This window comes from Myotis nattereri, assembly GCF_964212035.1.
Source record: "Myotis nattereri genome assembly, chromosome: 13".
In the NCBI taxonomy this organism is placed as follows: domain Eukaryota; kingdom Metazoa; phylum Chordata; class Mammalia; order Chiroptera; family Vespertilionidae; genus Myotis; species Myotis nattereri.
This window is the reverse complement of record NC_138088.1, coordinates 15,983,449-16,002,829: the sequence shown is the minus strand read 5'-3', so window position 1 is coordinate 16,002,829 and position 19,381 is coordinate 15,983,449. Positions and strand designations below refer to the sequence as shown.

The following is a 19,381-nucleotide window of genomic DNA, read 5'->3' as shown; positions in this document are numbered from 1 at the left end:
GCCCTTGCCGGGTAGCTCAGTTGGTTAGAGCGTCATCCCAGTACACCAAGGTTGTGAGTTCCATCTGCAGTCAGGACATATACAAGAATCAACCAATGAGCCCTAACTGGTTTGGCTCAGTGGATAGAGCATCGGCCTGCGGACTGAAAGGTCCCAGTTTTGATTCTGGCCAAGGGCATGTACCTTGGTTGCGGACACATCCCCAGTAGAAGGTGTGCAGGAGGCAGCTGATCGATGTTTCTCTCTCATCGATGTTTCTAACTCTCTATCCCTCTCCCCTCCTCTCTGTGAAAAATCAATAAAATATATTTTTTTTAAAAAGAATCGACCAATGAATGCACAAATAAGTGAAACAACAAATCAATATTTCTCTCTCTCCTTCCCCCTCTAAAATCAATAACATTTAAAAAATAATAAAATGCTTTATTTTAAAAATTCAAATTTTATAGAAATGTATGAGTTAAAAAGTAAAAGCGGCCCTGACTGGTTTGGCTCAGTGGATAGAGCGTCGGCCTGCGGACTGAAAGGTCCCAGGTTCGATCCCGGTCAAGGGCATCTACCTGGGTTGCGGGCACTTCCCCAGTGGGGGATGTGCAGGAGGCAGCTGATCGATGTTTCTCTCTCATCAATGTTTCTAACTCTCTATCCCTTTCCCTTCCTCTCTGTAAAAAATCAATAAAATATATTTTTTTAAAAAAGTAAAAGTGCACAATTCTTCTCTTTCACTCTACACCATAAATAAACTATTAACCGTCATGTGGGTAGTCACATAGGCTATTTGTAAGCATGCTTATACATTAAATAAGTTTATCTGGATAGATACTTTAAAAAAAAAAAAGATAGGATTATATTACAGGCATAGTTTTTTTACCTTATGTTTTATTTAATATTATGTTTACTATTATTTAGTATTATGTTTACTATTGATTTTTTGCAGAGAGGAAGGGAAAGAGATAGAGAGTTAGAGTCATCGATGAGAGAGAAACATCGATCAGCTGCCTCCTGCACATCTCCCACTGGGGATGTGCCCGCAACCCAGGTACATGCCCTTGACCGGAATCGAACCTGGGACCCTTCGGTCCGCAGGCCGACGCTCTATCCACTGAGCCAAACCAGCCTCGGCTATGTTTACTTTTTTTCTGAAGAAATACAAATAGCCGTACTTCATCTTTTCAGTAGCTGCATAGTATTCCATTGCATGATTTACCAATCTCCCAAGTGGTGCATATTTAGGTTGTTTCCAAATCTATGCTTTATAAACAGTGCTGTGATAAATATCTGTGTACATTTATGCTTTTTCACTATTTAATCATCTCCTTAAGACAAGTTTTTGAAAGTGGAATTATAAAATCAGAGAACACACACATTAAAAATTATGACGTATTGTTCAAATGTCTGCTAGAGAAAACAAGTTTTCACTATTTTCAACAATGTATGCATGTCAGTTTTCCCACCACTGTGTGCCAGCACCATTTGTTGTTAATCTTTTGATAATCTATTGAGCTTATTTCTGTACGTGATATGAAGTAGGGGTAGAACAGGTTCCTCAAATAGTATGCTAATTGATTAAAAGAGGTTTAAAGAAAACTTATTATACTGAAAAAATAATTTCCTGTAGCTAAAGGATTTAATTATGGGTCAGCCACTAAATATATGTGCATTGGACTGCAACATCCTATATAATAAAAGCATAGTGTGCAAATTGTCCCCTCGACCGGAGTTCTTCCAGGAGTTCCACCAGGGGGTGCAGCAGATGGTTGGGGAGTACCCGACTGGCAGCCGGCAGCCGCTAGGGACCCTACCAGTGCACAAATTTTGTGCACTGGGCCTCTAGTACGCTATAAAAATAAATTAAACCCCATTCCTCTACAGTATGGACAGCCCTTATACTGTCTCTAATTACTGTTTTTCATGATCAGTTAATTATATATGGAGCTTTCTATTCAAATTGTGCCCTAAATGCTGTTAATTGCTTTGAATTATAAGATAACCTACTTATTGACCTATATTATTTGCAACAGTCATTAAAAATAGAAAGTTAAGGTGATATTAGCTAGCAATCAAATCCCTTACAGTGAACTCTTTGGGGCATTTTCATTGTAATAAATTAATTGCTTAAACTCTCATTCTCAGAAGTAAGAGGTTTGGGCACAGAACCAAGAACATGCCTATTTTTAAATTAATCAATGGAATTCTTAAAGCAAATTTTTACACCTTGTCTCATCAGATCATCGTACTCATTCTATTGTGTGGTTACAACTTTATTTTTCTGATATTTGAGATTGGAAAGGATAGGGAGACTTGAGTAATTGAGCAATAACTTCTTTCTTTCCTTTTTTTTTTTTTTTGGACAGGCATTACTTGTTTCCTGTCCATGGCTGAGATTTTTTCCTAGTTCTTCACTGCCTGATTTTTTACTTTCATGAGAGTAACGTCTCTAAACCTATTCTCATTAGAAGTCATGGAAGAACCAAATTGTGTACTTTAGTACCTTCTCTTTTATTTTCTCTATTAATAAATTCTTCTTCCTCTCCTGCCCTCAACTATGGCAGAGAAAGCTGGGTAGTATATAATCAGCAGATGAGCTTTGTAATGAAATTGTGATTTCTATTGAAGATGTTTTATTACCAAACAAGGGGATCAGACCACTCGCTCTACACGCAGCAAAGCCAAACGCTCAACACTAAGTTTTGCACTGGAGAAATTGAAGCCATTTATTGCCATGGGGCCAAGCCAGGAGAATGGGAAGCTATTGCTTTAAGCCCAAACTCCCGATGGCTTTTGAGCAAGGGTTTTTAAAGGCAAAGATTGAGGGTTGGGAGATAGGGTCTGAGGATGAAGCAGATCAGTTAGTTCTTGTGCAAGCTTTTGTGGTTTTCCTTAGTCTGATTAATTCAGTTCCTGACAGCTCATTTGGTGTCTTTGTCACTCTGATTGGTTGATCTATCTGGTTAAGGAACCAAGATTCTGCAAAATATCTCATAATTGCATGTCAGTGACATCTTTAAAGCAAAAAGCAGAAACTAAACATCTCATGACCTTTGTTATTGTTTAAGCTATCATTGTTTTGTGCTTAATTAGCAATATTTTTCTATTATCTAAAGCAAAGTGTACTTTTAAACTTTTTTTTCCTGGAACTTGCTTTACAGGCAGGTCTTCAGGCCATGACTAAAGTACTTTATAATCTTTGACTGTAAGTGATAACATATTTTCTTAATCTTTGACTAAAAGCTACGTGACAACCAGAGAGGGAGTAGCTTGCCTAGAAACCTTTTACACTTTCATAATGTTTTTTTTACAGCATTTAGTCACATAGCCTCACCTAGCTGCAAGGGAGGCTGGAAAATACAATGTTTCTTTTGGTTGAATTCATTGTCACTTCAAATACATTTGAGATTTTGTAAACAGTGAAGAAGGGGAGAATGGATATTGATTGGTAGTCATTGTCTTTGTCACAGCCTATTTCTTATTGGCAAGGAGAGCCGAACAAATACTACTTAATTATTGGATTAAAAACTTAGAAATACTTTTGTATTTTGATCACCTTTTTTCTAACAAAGAAACTCCTAGTAGAGAAGTTTAAATTATATTGGTTTTATTTATTTAATTACCGAAATATTTCTGAGTACGGCCAAGCTTGACCACCCAGTCTTGATAACTGGAGTTCATTAGACTGGGAGTCTTCTGGTTGCTTTTGCTTAGATCTTATTTCTAAGTCATTCAGCATTTGAATTTATTTTTTTTAATTTATTGATTTTAGAAAGAGAGACATCGATTTATTGTCCACTTATTTAGGCATTCATTGGCTGATTCTTGTATGTGACCTGACTGGGGATCAAACCTGCAACCTTGGTGTATGAGGACCACGCTCTAACCAACTGAGTTACCTAGCCAGGCAGCATTTGAATTTCAATGGGAATGGATGTTCAGATCTCTTAACCTCCTTAAGCATTTAAAGCACTAATTCATAGCTTTCTTTATAGATATATGGCAGTGTGTGGGAGAAACTACGCCGGGCCTTTGCCATTTGGAGTGGCTTTGGCATGACCCTAACAGGTGTTCACACTTGTGGAGATTACATGTTCAGTGGCCACACAGTCGTCCTAACTATGCTGAACTTCTTTGTCACTGAATGTAAGTATCTGGTTATGCATATTAGATGACTAACTGCAGAGGAGGCAGAGGGAAGGGTGCCAAGTTCTATGAAGAATGGGAGACTAACCTAAGAAACATGTCTAAGAAGCATTGGAAGGAATGTGGTTTTAAAATGATCTTTCTGTCCTTTTCCCAGATACACCAAGAAGCTGGAATTTCTTGCACACTTTATCCTGGGTTCTCAACCTCTTTGGAATCTTCTTCATTTTGGCTGCCCATGAACATTATTCCATTGATGTGTTTATTGCCTTTTATATCACGACAAGACTCTTTTTGTACTACCATACTCTAGCTAATACCAGAGCATATCAGCAGAGTAGGAGAGCAAGAATTTGGTTTCCCATGTTTTCTTTTTTTGAATGTAATGTTAATGGTACAGTACCTAATGAATATTGTTGGCCGTTTTCAAAGCCAACAATAATGAAAAGACTAATTGGATGAAGACTACCTTTGTTATGGGTTCGTGATTAAATATACAGTAGTTCTTGAAAGTGAGTAACTTTGCTTTCTCCCCTAGGTTGTACCTGGATGCCTTGCTTTTTGGCTTTTATGTTGACAAAGTTCCCTGTTCTGAGCAAGGCTGTGATTATAGAAAGCATGAAGGAACATTAAGAGTCTTTCCCTATCTGTTTGAACAGAAAGCTTAAGTAGATGTTTTTTGCCTTTTCTCTTTAGGCAGAAGTAATGTGATTGAAGTCAGGGTGTTACCCTTACCTGTTGAGTATTTGCATTTTGAACTTGCTGGTTGAAAGATTTTTTTTTTTTTAATTTCAAGTTGGATTCCAGTCAAGAAATAATATTTTTTGAAGTTTCTTATTATTTTCAAAGGAAAAATCCCCTACCAAATGAACAGTACTTGTTCTTTGAGATAATCTCTGTGTCTTTTTAAAAATACAATTCTGGAAAGTAATCAGTTTTATTAACATAATTTTGCCTTTAAGAAAAGTATATTGAACATACCAGGATGCCTGAAACAGGAAGAGAAAGGAGCCATACATGTGGTGATAGAGTACAAATATAGTACAGGCATTTTTCACCAAAGATGCAACGAAAGATGCAGTTCCTGTTTTGTTCTGAGGGTTCAGTATGATCATAAACTCATGAGGGAAAATAACTGCATCCATAAAAATAGAATTGGCTGAATTTTAGTGATGCAGCTACCTGGAATAACTTTGTGCTATAGCTGTTAGTAAGATGGCAGTCCAGTTTTATGCTTTTTAATGATGTTATTTAATGAGCAAAACAGTGGGGTGTTTACCAGACATTAGATAAATTTCTTATGTCCTTGAGTATGGAGATATGCATGCAAAAATATTTTTTCTCTTTCTGAAAAGAAATTTATAACAGGTTGTGAGCATAGTATAACTTTTTGGGCTTTGAAATGTCTCATTCTTGGCCACAGACATATTTGGATATGAAAGGTTTTATTGTTTTTTTATATTTTAAATACAATTGTGTACATACATTCTTTCTATTTAGTCTTAATTTGGCAATTAGGAAGAGATATAACTTAGTTGCTATTTACAACACTAGAAATTTAGTACCTTATATAATTTGACCTCAAATAACATCTGTCACTTCACTTTTTAAACGATTTTATAGAGTAGTTATGACAGTAGGATGGTTGTGGGGTTGGAATTGATGAGCTTAGCCACTTAGAATATTAATTGTGTAGTTTTTACATTCCATTTTAAAACAAGGCGTTAGAAAAGGTGCTGGCATCTTGAGGTCTAAAATTAGGCTACTTATCAGGAGCCTGGTTCTTATTGGTTGAAATATCTTATTTTTGCACTTTGAGTTATAATCCCACCTTGTATAAGCTACAGAGGATCCCAACTGGATTGGGCAGGAAAGGAATATTATTCGAACAAGTTTTAGCCAGTGCTGCATGATCCCAGTTTGAGTCTGCTCTGAACATAATTTTTTATTCTCACTTGAGAAACAGCACAAGGCAATTTATTTTATTGTGCTTTCAAATATCATTCAAGAGAGTCTTATAATATCTTAAATTGTTGATTCTATTACATGCTAGGGACAAAAATGCCAATATTTCATCTAAGGAAATTGCATAATTATGAAGGTTGAAGGATGTGTCCTTTGCCAGTAGGGGAATTTGACCCAGTCAAAAGATGTGATACTGCCATTTTTTTCTTTCGCTTTGGAGGGACTGATATGGCTTTTGAAAAAATGTTTGGAAAAAATTTGTGGCAACATTAAGTCAAGAATGTTAAGTAGCTACTTCATGGTAAGTTTCCTACCATCAGTCTTATTTCCTTCATATGGATTCTATTCTAGAACAAAATAGAAAGAATAAATTGCAACTGATTTGCAGAGCTCTAGACATTGAGAGTGCCTAACAGCTGATGGCAGTAAGGATTGTAAAATAACTTTAGACCTTGTATTTATCAAATCTGTTTTGAGGAAAAGGTAAGCTAAACTTATAATTTATTTCTATAACTATTACAAGGCAGTGTTTACATAAATCAGTCATCTCCAAACCTCTTTCTTGGAAAACTTTGTGACAAAATTCTTTTCCGTGTTTTTTCCTCTTAATATGAAACCTGTATTTTTGAAACTTTTTGTTTGTCCAAAAATTTCCAGATTTTTGTCCTTTTTTTTTTTTCTTGGTAAAATCTAAACTAGTTGAGATGGTATTTACATTTACATGTTAGTTGTGAATGTGGCTAGGTAGAGAAGCTACATGCTTTAGATCTACATATTTTTTTTTACCTTTACTAGGTTCTTCAGTTTTAGACTAGTGAGAGGCTTACATCATTAAACACTTGAGACCTCAGTGTAGAAGGAACCAAGAAAGTTTTGGTTTGGGGTGCAAACTGGAGGTATATGCGAAGTCTTTGATGCATTTCCTATGTTCCTGGGACAGCATGATCTACCTTTCTTTTTTTTTAAAGTCTATACTGGGCAGTGTTACTGAAAAGGGAATTGAAGTTCATAGGGAGTAGGATAATTTGAAGAAGGCAAGTTTACTGTTATCACCAAATAATTTGGGAGGAACCTTTGTTGATATGCTGCAGAACTCTCAATATGCCTATCCTCTCCATAGTTCTCTGTGGCCAGAATGGCTAGGGTAAAAACAACTTTCATATGCTGGGTCGGTTATTAGTCGTATCCTTTTAAACCAGAAGGCACTGAGTTTAGCCTTAGAACCAGTCAGCTGGTAAGTGTGAACTGTTCACATGAAAGAAGCCATTGACTAAGAGCTCTGTTGGTAGTGTAACCAACACGGCAAGTGGCATTCTCTACCCTGTACCTGCCTGGTTGTTGTTAGAATTCCAAAATCTTGTGATTTGTAAATGGAGAACAGAGGAGCCAAAAGCTTTTATAGCTGCTAGGAAACAGTCTGTTTTAGGAACATCTGTTTGGAAAGTGTTTATGTATTCAGAGTCATATTCATAACACTAACCTGCTTTAACTGGATTCAGCAAAAGGCAATTTCATCATTAGTTGCATAGTAAACTTTATTTTAAGGATTCTAATTCCAACATGCTTGGGAAAATTAACGATATTCTTGTTTTAAACACTCTGATCTAATAAATTTAATTCTTTGATAGTCTTTTTGTAGACTTAAGTTATCCCTTACCAAAGGTAATTGTAGTGATAGTTCTTTAAGGTATGCAGGCATTTGAGACATGAAAGCTCTCTTTTAGAATAGTTCAATCGCTTTCTTAAACAGTGTTTGTTTCATTTAGATAGTTGCAAAGCCAACAAGGCATGCCAGTTTTAATGCCATCTGTACTTGGCAGTTAAGACAGTTTGCAATTGTAAAAAGGTTAGCCCAGATTTCCCATGTACTATAGAGGAGAATTGTTGGTAACAGCAAAGTCAGGCTGCTACAGGTGACCAATGAAAAAGGAAAGAGGTTAAGATTCCTTTTCCCCCCTCTCTGTCTCTGAGTGGCTTTGAATGGCTGACATTACTATGGAAATTGGTTTTGGTCCCCTTCTTGCCTACCCCTCACCCCCAGCAAATGCCACTAATTTCAAGTAGCTAAACCATGGCCGTTACTTTGCATCAAGTTCAATAAAAATATCTGTGAAATTTATAAGCCATAATTCAGCTACCAAAAAAGTTGATTGTTAGAGTATGTTTTACCCTAAATTAACCAAAGGACTTTTTATTCAGTGTACTCCATGTTTAAGCATATGGAGAGAGAAGGAGGACTCTTTTAATTTCATTGTTATTTCAGGTCTGTTTCAATCTGAACTACTGAGTTGTCTGAACATAACCAAGCAATGTTATCAGTAATGTCATCTTAAAAATGCTTAATTTTAATAATTTTTTATTCAGAGAATCTATGGATTGTTAGGACAATTAAAGTATTTCTAATATGAAAAAAAAGGAAGTGGAAACTGGTACATAACGGGGGGCACAAAATTAGCTTGAATTAAAGTGAGCATGTTTTGTTTCAAGAATTCTACCTAAACGTCACCCTACCCACAGAAAAACTAGTATTACTTGAAGATGTGAAAATTCCTGTGGTAGCCATACCTTGAAGCACAGTATTGTATATAAGTAAATATCTTGATTCTAAATTAAATCCAGATTTAACTAATATATATTATTTTATATCTTTGTTCTATTAAAAAGTTTTAAAACACTAAAAATAAAACATTTGAAAGTTGAATTAGTCTCTTCTTTGTCTTTGCATTGTTAATGCAGCTGGCCTATTTTCTTATACAGTGAATTTTATTTTTGCAAATGATTGGGCCCTGCAACTTTAAATCCTAATGTATCTCGTCCCTGACATTTTCTAATTGTTAGTTGTTCATTAGATAAGCTGTTTTCCCTTTCCCTTTTCTTTTCTGTACACTAGGAAAGAAAAGTGATCGTCCTGAGGGTATTAGAAAAATTGTAGATTAAGTTGAGAGGGAGGGAAGGGAAGCAAATATCTACTTATTCCTGGACACATGAAAGTTTTTGTTTTTTATTTGATTTAGATGAGATTATATAGGAGGATACCATCATCCCCTCAGGTCAGCGTTAGAAAGACAAGGGGAAAGTTGTTAGGGATAGCGCTATAGCCCACAATCATGGAGTGGTTGGGACGCTAAGCATTGTACAGGTCCAGGACCATATGAGCTTAATCTGTGATTGAACTTGTCTTCATGATTACTACTAACTGTAGCCTCTCTGGTCTTCTCTAAGGAACTCTAGAAAAGAATAGTCCAGAACAGACCTAGAGGCTGTTTGGTGGAATAGAAAATGCACTGGAGTCTTTTGCCGGTTTGGCTCAGTGGATAAAGCGTCAACTCTCGGACTGAAGGGTCCCGAGTTCGATTCCAGTCAAGGGCACATGCCTTTGTGGTCAGGATGCATGCAGGAGGCAACCAATCAATGTGTCTCTCTCACATCAATGTTTCTCCCCCTCCCTTCCACTCTCTCTAAAAATCAATGGAAAAAATATCCTCGGGTGAGGATTAAAAACACAAAATGCACTGGATTTAGACTCTTGAGGACTTGGGTCTGAGTTACATCTCTGCCACTGAGTAAACTGGGCCATTTCTTCCAGCCCCACTTAACCTTATATGTGAAATGGTAGGTAGTGAGATGCCTACCTCAGAGGTATTAAGGGGCAAATTATAAAAGTACTGTAGCTTTAAAACATGGTATATCCAACACAGTGGAATATTATTTTGCTATAAAAAAGAACAAGGTATTGATATATGTTACAACATGGATGAACCCTCAAAACATCATGTTAAGCGAAAGAAGTCAGGCACAAAGGCCACATATTGTATAACTTTATTTCTATGAAATGTCCAGAATAGGCAAATCCATAGAAACAGAGTAGCTTCGTGCTTGCCAGGGCCTGAGGGAAGTAAGAGTGGGGAATAACTACTTAATAAGTACAGCCTTTCTCTTTGGAGTGATGAGGTATTCTGTGATGGTTGCACATTATAAACGTACTAAATGTTACTAATGGTAAATTGTATGCTACTTACATTTTACCACAATAAAGAAATGATTCTAAAAAAAATAAAAAAATAAAAGTACTGTAGCTTTAATGGCCTAGTACCTGGGGCATGTTGCTGAAATCGTAGTTAAATTTAGGTCAATAAAATAGTGCCCTCAGGGAATTAATAATCTAGCCAGGAAGATGACATAAAAAGGTAGCTAACAACATTCATTGATGGAATAGACCAGTAGTTCTTTTGTTTGTTTTTTATTAATTTCAGAGAGGAACGAGAGAGAGAGAGAGAGAGAGAGAGAGAGAGAGAGAGAGAGAGAGAGAGATACTTACCTGGCAGGGGAGATACCGAGAGAGAGAGAGAGAGAGAGAGAGAGAGAGAGAGAGAGAGAGGAGAGAGAGAGGAGAGAGAAGAGAGAGAGATCAATGATGACAAAGATTCATTGATTGGCTACCTCCTGCACACCCCCTACTGGGGATAGAGCCTGCAGCCCTGGCATGTGCCCTTGACAGGAATCAAACCTGGAACCCTTCAGTCCACAGGCTGACGCTGTATCCACTGAGCCAAACCAGCTAGAGCTAGACCAGTAGTTTTTAAACTCCTTGGTTAAACATCTTTAGGGGTAGGGTAAGGGAGGTGGAGCTTGTACCATTTTCTTCTAGAGTTGGTGTTTTACATATTTGGCTTTCCTAATAAGCCTTCCCTTTGGGGGGGTGGGGGTGGGGAAGATTGAGGGTAGGGGAAGGAAATGTTTGGAAACAACTGAGGCAGTAGACAAATTTATTGTCTTCACTGTACCTGGAGAGATTAAGGGAGGCTCACTGGGAACTGAGGGTCCAAGGAGAATTCACTAAACTCATGAAACTTAAGCTGAGCCCTTCCAGAAGGATAATTCATGAGGACACTGAAAAGCTTAGAGAACTCTAATTTTCATGCAAAAATTTGGTTTATTTGTGTATGTATTAAGGAACTGTTGATGGAGTATGTGTTTGATTATATTATAAATAAAAGCATTGGGAATGCCTGTTGCCAGGATCTAAATTATAGAGACAAGTATAAGTAGTTCTATAAAACAGGAATTGGTAAAGGGCAGAAGCATAAGTCAGAGAGAGAAGATGGTGGAAAGTACACAAAAGATCACTGGAGATGAAGGGAAAGCTAGAGACCCCAAGATAGTAGGTCAAGGAACCAGGACTAGGAGTAGCTTATAGAGGCCTTTGCCCCCAGTCGAGGAAGATCAAGACAACATAAATGAGCTGCCACCTGCTACTAGGTGGTGTTATGAATCTAGGACATAGAGCATACCTTGTATCCGGCACTGTCTCTGTGGTTGTGCACCTAGCCCACCTGTTGGAGTGCTGGGCTGCCAGGCATGAAGTGGGGTGGGAGCCGGCCCTGTTGGAGACTTGAGGAGGATGTTGGGGTAATATAATGCCTCAGAGGAGCTCAGTTGTATCACCCTCAGCTCGCTCTAATTTTGAAGAAGGCCAGATGCTAGCTCAGAGGCCTCTGAGCGTGATATTTAAATGCTATGTGCTCTCAGCTCACAGAGCTCCCGTGAGAGCCAGAAATACAAACGACCATGGCCTGTTCATTTTCCAGCCTGAAGAGTCCTAGATCCCACTCTAAGGGGAATACCTATACCTAATGGCTTTTTGATACAGACTAATCAGCAGCCTTCATCAATAAGACGTCATAGTACATGAAATTTGATTCTATTTTTCCACAAAGACTGATTTTGGAGGCTTAGCTGCAGAGCATTTTGGCAGTGGTAATGCAATTTGATGGACTTCAACACAGTTGAAAATCTCACATGCAGAAATTTGATAAGCCTAAGTGTCCAGGCAGGATTCTGGATTTTCTTCTCTATTGATTCCACAGTGGTGCCTATGATTATTACTCCTTTAAAAAAATTGTTAATTTTTAAAAAAATTTTTTATTGATTTCAGAGAGGAAGAGAGAGATGGAAACATAACAAAGAGAGAAAATCATTCATCGGCTGCCTCCTGTTACTTTGCATGTGTGCAAGTTTATATACAGAATAAATTGCTAAAGGTGGTTGTGGGTTCGATCCCTGGTCAAGGCACATACAAGAATCAACCAATGAATGCATAAAGGAGTGGGACAACAAATTGATGATTTTCTCTCTCTCCATTACCCTCTCTCAAATCAATAAAATTTAAAATAAAATAAAAATTTTTTGTCAGATTGACTTCAATAGAAGTTGTACCAATTTATTTTTCCACTAACAATGTATGAGTTTTCCTGTTAATCCACATCACTGTCAAAATAATGTATTACTGAATTTTCTTATTTTGGCCAATCTTATAGGTTTTAAAATGGTATCTTAATTCCCTTTCTACATAAGTGAGTGGAATATTGACAACTTTATTGGTATGCGAATGTTTCAGGAGGTTTAACTGAATAGCAGACTACTAGTATGTCATACATTTTGTTAAAAACACATCTGACTAAGATGTCAAACGGAAAAGGAAGATAACGGATCAAGAATGTTTCTCCCATTTTATTCGTGGTATAATCTTTAACTTGGCCATTCCTTGCCATTGGAGAGTAGTGGTTTTGGGGTTTTTTTCTAATTGTCTTCCCTGGCATTTGAAGGAAGCTAAGTCCTGTCTAGTCTACTAGTAAGGGAGAGTCTGGAGGACTCAGTTGCTCTCCCTGTTTAAAGTTCTCTGAAAGGTCTGCCCACCAGCACGCTTGGCTCTGCCATCACCTCTGAAACAGTCCAAGGATCTGATTTACCTGTCGCAGATATAGGGCTCCATTGTGGATGTGTAGGACTTGAGGTTGAAAGGTGTTTTGAAAGAATGTTTAGCAAACACTTATTGAGCACCTACTGTATGCCAGGCCACCATTGGTGCATCGGTGGTAAGCGAATCCAAGTCCCTGCCCTGAGAGCTTACTTTCCAGACAATAAACACGAGAAAGGAAAAGCATTCCTCACAGGCGCTGAACAGTTGGCCTCATTGCAGCGGCGGTCCCTACGGACATACACAGTGCTTTAGAATGTCAACATCAGCTGAAGACTACATGACCGTGAGGGACCACCTTCATGTGCATCAGCCTAATCAGATACTGCCAGACAAAAATAAGCATGCACCCCTCTCTACCAATTAATGCATGGAACTAAGACACTGAATTGCCACAACTTTCTGAAAATACCCAATCAGAATAGCACCCACTTCTTTGTTTTCTTGAACCCTCTGTAAAAATCACCTAACACAAGCCCAAGACCTGGACAAGCCCATGCTAATACCCTCTTACTGAGATTCCCCACTCTTCTCCTTGGTGTTTAGTTTTTCTTGCTGCAAAAAGTTTAATTTAAAAAACTTACTGTTGCTCCTTTGGGTTTCTTTTAAAAATATTTTTTATAATTGATTTTTAGAGAGAGGAAGGGAGAGAGAAAGAGAAACATCAATGTGAGAGCAGAACATCCATCTGTTGCCTCCTGCACACCCCCTACCAGGGACGGAGCCAACAACCTGGGCATGTGCCCTGACTGGAATAGCACCACAACCCTTTGGTGCACAGGATGAGGTCCAACCAGCTGAGCCACAACAACCATGTCTTCTGGTGATCTTTGGCTGGTGGGAATTGACTCTTTAGGTAGACATAAATAGTGTTCTCTCTCTCTCTCTCTCTCTCTCTCTCTCTCTCTCTCTCTCTCTCTCTCACACACACACACACACACACACACACACACGGATAGAGAGTGACAGGGAGCACTTGCTACCTGACAGTACTAAAAGGCCTTCTGCAGAAGTGACATTTGCCCAGGGGCCCGAATGAAATGAGGGAGAAACCATGTGGATATCTAGGGATGGAGGGAATAGCAAGTGCTCGGGCCTTTGGGATCGGTTTGGCAAGTTCCACAGACAAGAAGCCACTTTGGCTTAAGTGAGCAAGGGAAAGTGTGATTGGACAGTGAAAGGAAGTAGCCAAGCCTCCAATCATGCAGGCCTCACAGGTCCTGATAAGGACTAGATTTTGCTTTAATTGTTATAGGAAACCACTGAGAGATTTTGGTTTTGTGACTCTCCATTGCAGCTAGACTCTAGCTGCACACACACACACACACACACACACACACACTAGCTGCTAGACTAGAGTAACAACATGGTTAGGCTAAGGCGCAGAAGCCTTACCCACTCACTTCCTGTGTGGGGGCCCTGGCCTGGCCTTAGAGACTGTTATCCCTGAACGCTTCATCAAGCTCTTCTGGGCTCTTTATTTAGGAGCTTGGAAGAATGAAGGATGAACAAGGAAATGACAGCTGCCTCGGAGCCAAAGAGAAAGCACCATGATCTCAGAAATGCTGTGGTGGAGGGAGGCAGCTGTGGATGTAATAGGAAACAGGGTTTTTTCTCAACTTTAATTGACTTGTAAAAGAAATCCACAGGCTGGCAATCCAGTTAGAGTTTGGGGGGCGGGGGGGCGGGGGGTGGGGGGAGGCGGGTTTGTGTGTTTTTTATGTTGTTGAAGTTGGCCTTTGTAGATGGGCACCAGCAGAGGGTGCTATAAGCCTCCAGCAGCCTGCATGCCTTGGTCACTTGGGCACTACACCAGTTGCCCTTTGGAAAAAAGCATAGTGTGCACATCAGAATCACCTGGACTGTTCCAGCATAGCTCCAAACCCTACCTCCTGAGTTAGAGTCTGTGGGTAGAAGGAATTTTCATTTATAACAGGTTCCCGGGCGACGCTGATACCCCCGTCAGATTCCTTCTCTATCCGGAGGTGATCAGAACCACCTGAAGAACCTTTCAACGTGTCTGAGGCACCTTCTTTTAAGGGCGTTTCAGAATGGGGTGGAGTGAGAATGCAGGCGTTTGTTCTGGCTTCTGTAGAGGGTTGGGGAAGTACTCTGTAAATTAAGCTTTACACAAATAATTACCTGAGTATCCTGCTTAGCTTTTTTATACACTCCCCGCCCCATTTCATCTTTTAATTTTGGTTTCCAATTGCACATAGCTAGTATACAGAAATACAGTTGGACTCTGAGCTTTTATCCTGTGACATTGCCAAACTCATGTATTAATTAGTTCTAGAAGTTCTTTTGTAGATTCCTTGGTATTTTTTACGTAGTTGTAGACAACCCCAGGATTTTTTACATTGCTGTAGATAATCTCATCATCTGTGAATAGGGACAGCTTTTCCCTTCCCCCACTCCATCTTGAACTCTTGCTTCTGTGGTGGCCAGAACTAGATCTATCAAGAAATTCAGGAGCAGATAACGCACCAATTCACAAAGCAGTTGGCAATGTTCTGAATCCTAAGTGACCACTGGTCCTAAGATGAGAGAGACCTAGCTACCCTGATGAAATAGTTTGTTCTCATTGATCAAGGTATCCCAGCTGAGCCCAGTCCCCAGCTGCCCCACCAGCTGTGTGAACAAGCCCAAGGAAGACCAGGAAAAGAACTGGCCGGTCCATGTGCAGAATCATAGACATAAATTGTTTTCAGCCACTACGTTTTGGTGTGGTTTGTTAGGTGGCAATAGGTAACTGATATACCTAACATTTTTATTTCTAAAACCCCTTCCCATTGGTCTATATATCGTGAAAGGCCTGGCTGTACTTCTTTAAGAGTGAGAGTGTTGTTTTCCAGCCTTTTTGGCTAATATCCAGCTCCATACTGTCCTGAGTCTGTTTCCATGAGTCTGGTCTTGGCTCTGAGGTTATTGTATTTTACATGCAGTCTCGCTGGTGAGTCACTGGTGCATTCTCACTTGGCTTTGCCTAAGACTAAGTGGACCAACACAGAGGCTTTCAAAAATGTTCAGTTTAGAAATCACAACCTGCCCTGTTGGGCGTGGCTCAGTGGGTGTCATCCTGTGCACCGAAAGGCTGCAGGTTTGATTCCAGGTAGGGGGCAAGCAGGAGGCAGGCAATTGATGTTTCACTCTCACATTGATGTTTCTCTCCCTCTCCCTTCCTCTCTCAAAATCAATTTTAAAAATAAAAAGAATAAAAATCACAGCCCTGGCCCGGTGACTCAGTTGGTTAGAGCACTGTCCCAATACAACAAGGCTGTGGGTTCGATCCCTGGTCAGTGAATGCATACATAAGTGGAACAACAAACTGATGTTTCTCTCTCCCTTTCTCTCTCTCTCAAATCAGTTTTAAAGAATGAGTAATCTTTATTTTTTTAAAAAAGTGATCATAAAGTTAGCCTTGTGCCTGTGGCCAAAATGAAGGACTAGGGACCAGATTTACCCCACCCCTTCCACTTCACTGATGTCCCCTAGTTTGTCACCATCGTCCTACGTAGACTCCAGCTGTGGGCCCAGTACTGAGGACAGGCAGCCCATGGTCCCCTTGACCTGGACTCTACACGATTATCATGTTATGCTTGTAATTTCAAGAAGGAGGCAGAACCTGAGCAGGCACAGTCGGTGGTAGGTTGTGATCTGGCCTCAGGTGACCTCTGCAGCCTGGCCTTGCTAGGTAACCTCTGTCCCTGCTACCTCCTCCCCTAACATCCATCTGTTGTCATTTCCATTCTTGCCATCTTTGCAGTTTGCGCAGCATGCCATGCTGTAGGATGCCTGGCATCTTTCCTATGTGCTGCCCTTGCCCTGGCCCTCCTTGTCTGCTGCACAAACACCTCCTCCGTTTTTTTTTTGTTTTTTTTTTAATTAAATCTTTATTGTTCAGATTATTACATTTGTTCCTCTTTTTTTCCCCCCCCATAACTCCCCTCCTCCCAGTTCCCGCCCCACCCTCCCCCCTCACTCCCCACCCACTGTCCTCATCCATAGGTGCACGATTTTTGTCCAGTCTCTTCCCGCATCCCCCACACCCCTTTCCCCCCCAAGAATAGTCAGTCCATTCCCTTTCTATGTCCCTGATTCTATTATAATCAACAGTTCATTCTGTTCATCAGATTATTTATTCACTTGATTCTTAGATTCACTTGTTGATAGATGCATATTTGTTGTTCATAATTTGTATCTTTACCTTTTTCTTCCTCTTCCTCTTCTTAAAGGATACCTTTCAGCATTTCATATAATCCTGGTTTGGTGGTGATGAACTCCTTTAGCTTTTCCTTATCTGTGAAGCTCTTTATCTGACCTTCAATTCTGAATGATAGCTTTGCTGGATAAAGTAATCTTGGTTGTAGGTTCTTGGTATTCATCACTTTGAATATTTCTTGCCACTCCCTTCTGGCCTGCAAAGTTTCTGTTGAGAAATCAGCTGACAGTCGTATGGGTATTCCCTTGTAGGTAACTGAGTTTCTTTCTCTTGCTGTTTTTAAGATTCTCTCTTTATCTTTTGCTCTTGGCATTTTAATGATGATGTGTCTTGGTGTGGTCCTCTTTGGATTCCTTTTGTTTGGGGTTCTCCGCGCTTCTTGGACCTGTAAGTCCATTTCTTTCACCAGGTGGGGGAAGTTTTCTGTCATTATTTCTTCAAATAGGTTTTCAATATCTTGCTCTCTCTCATCTTCTGGCACCCCTATAATTCTGATGTTGGTACGCTTGAAGCTGTCCCAGAGGCTCCTTCCACTATCCTCGCATTTTTGGATTCTTTTTTCATTTTGCTTTTCCGGTTGCGTGTTTTTTGCTTCCTCGCATTTCAAATCATTGACTTGATTCTTGCGCTCCTCTGGTCTGCTGTCGGGAGTCTGTATAATATTCGTTATTTCAGTCCGTGTATGCTTAATTTCTAGGTGGTTCCCCAATATAAGATCGAGGGTCTCATTAGTTTTCTTGTAGATCTCATTAAGTTTATCGGCGGCTTCTAAACAGTTCTTGAGAGACCTTAAAAGTGTGGTTCTGAACTCTATATCTTCCATTGACAATTTTGTCCTGTTTCTTTGTCTCCGCATTTTGTTATGCTTCCTTGGTGCACCCCCTAGTGGTCTTTGTGCGCAGTCTTATAGTTAAATCTTGATTGTTGTAGCTAATTCCAGGGAGGGTTTGACCTCCAGGGCAAGTGGCTATGAGAATCAGCTGTGTCAGCAGTGAGAGAACTTCTGTCCTCTAGGGAGGTGCTAATCTAGCCTTTGCCTGAGGCTATCTAGCAAATGCCTCTGTGCAGGGCTTGGTCGGGGCAGGTCGCACAGGATCAACAGGGTGGGCCAGAGAGAGCAGTTATGGCGGCTCTCAGTCCTGTCCCCAGGGGCTCTGCCTCTCTGAGTCCCAGCAATGGCTGCAAACCTCGGAGAGAAAGCTGCACTCGCTCTGACCGAAGCCAGACAGTCCCTCTTCTCCCGTTTGAGTCTGGGTCCCTAAAGACTCCCCCGGATCTGGAGCTCAGAGTCTGCGACTCCCTCCCGATTGAAAACGCCAACCGCGCCCTCCGCCGCCAGCCCGCTCTGCGCACTCCGCACCTCAGAATTTGACTTCAGCACTGCGCCTCCTCTGAGTGTCCGTATGCGTTTCTCTTTCCTCCTAGTTGTAGGACTTCCACTCAGCCAGCGTTCCTGTGGTTCTGGGTGATGTCCCTTCTGTTTTTTGGTTTCACTTTTGAAGTAGTTGTTCAAAGCAGCAAACTCCGGCGTTAACCTATGCCGCCATCTTGGTTCTCTGGTCTCTTCTTATAAGGGCACTCTCCTCCGTTTTTAAAAATCTGTTCAACTATGAGGCCTTTCTGATGCTCTCAGATTGAACTGATTCCTCGTAACTCCACCGTCCTTCGTTGGTTTAGCAATCCTTGCACCAACAGCACTTTACGAGACCTGTTTATGTTTGCCTCCCTTTCTAGACAGGGAGATTGTTGATATGTAATTAGTCTCCAGGACAGTGTCTGACACATACTAGTTGCTCAATAAATATTTGTTGAAGAAAGTGAGAGAGGAAGCAACATGTGTCACAAAATCTGAAAGAATGGGATTGCCCCTGGCGGGAAGAATAGTCCACACAGAACCTGATTGCTCCTTCTGGGTGATGAGTTCAGGGACTTGATTTCATGCTAACAGAGCTATTGCACCGTTCACTGGGACTTCACTCATTTTGAAGGAATGACAAGTTGGATAGTTTTTTTTTTTATGCCATTTATAAATACAGGGTTTGTCCAACTAAGATACTGTGATATAAACAAGAGTAAGCATTTCAAGTAACTAAGCACCTGACAAGTAACCCTTCCCATATAACCAATTGATGGACTGAATTAGAAAATACTCTCATCTGTTCATTAAAACGGATTTCCCTTAAGACCTCTGCCGAGGAGCAATTTATTAGTAAGTTCCACTAGATTCCTGAAGGTAATAAAGCTGGATTTCTTTTAATGTGCTTTATGATTTGGTCAAACCAATTCTTGCCAGTTGGATCTAG

General features: G+C 40.1%; 1 protein-coding gene across 1 annotated transcript in view; it reads left to right on the top strand.

The window, feature by feature from the left end:
* SAMD8 (sterile alpha motif domain containing 8) overlaps window positions 1-5,619 on the top strand; it is a 58,987-nt gene extending 53,368 nt beyond the window's left edge. Inside the window, exons 5-6 of the mRNA XM_081104727.1 lie at window positions 3,984-4,134; window positions 4,292-5,619. Of these exons, the coding sequence (XP_080960853.1) occupies window positions 3,984-4,134; window positions 4,292-4,596 (456 nt within the window). The 3' untranslated portion in view covers window positions 4,597-5,619. The remainder of the gene's footprint in view (window positions 1-3,983; window positions 4,135-4,291) is intronic.
* The last annotated feature ends 13,762 nt before the right edge of the window (window positions 5,620-19,381 follow it).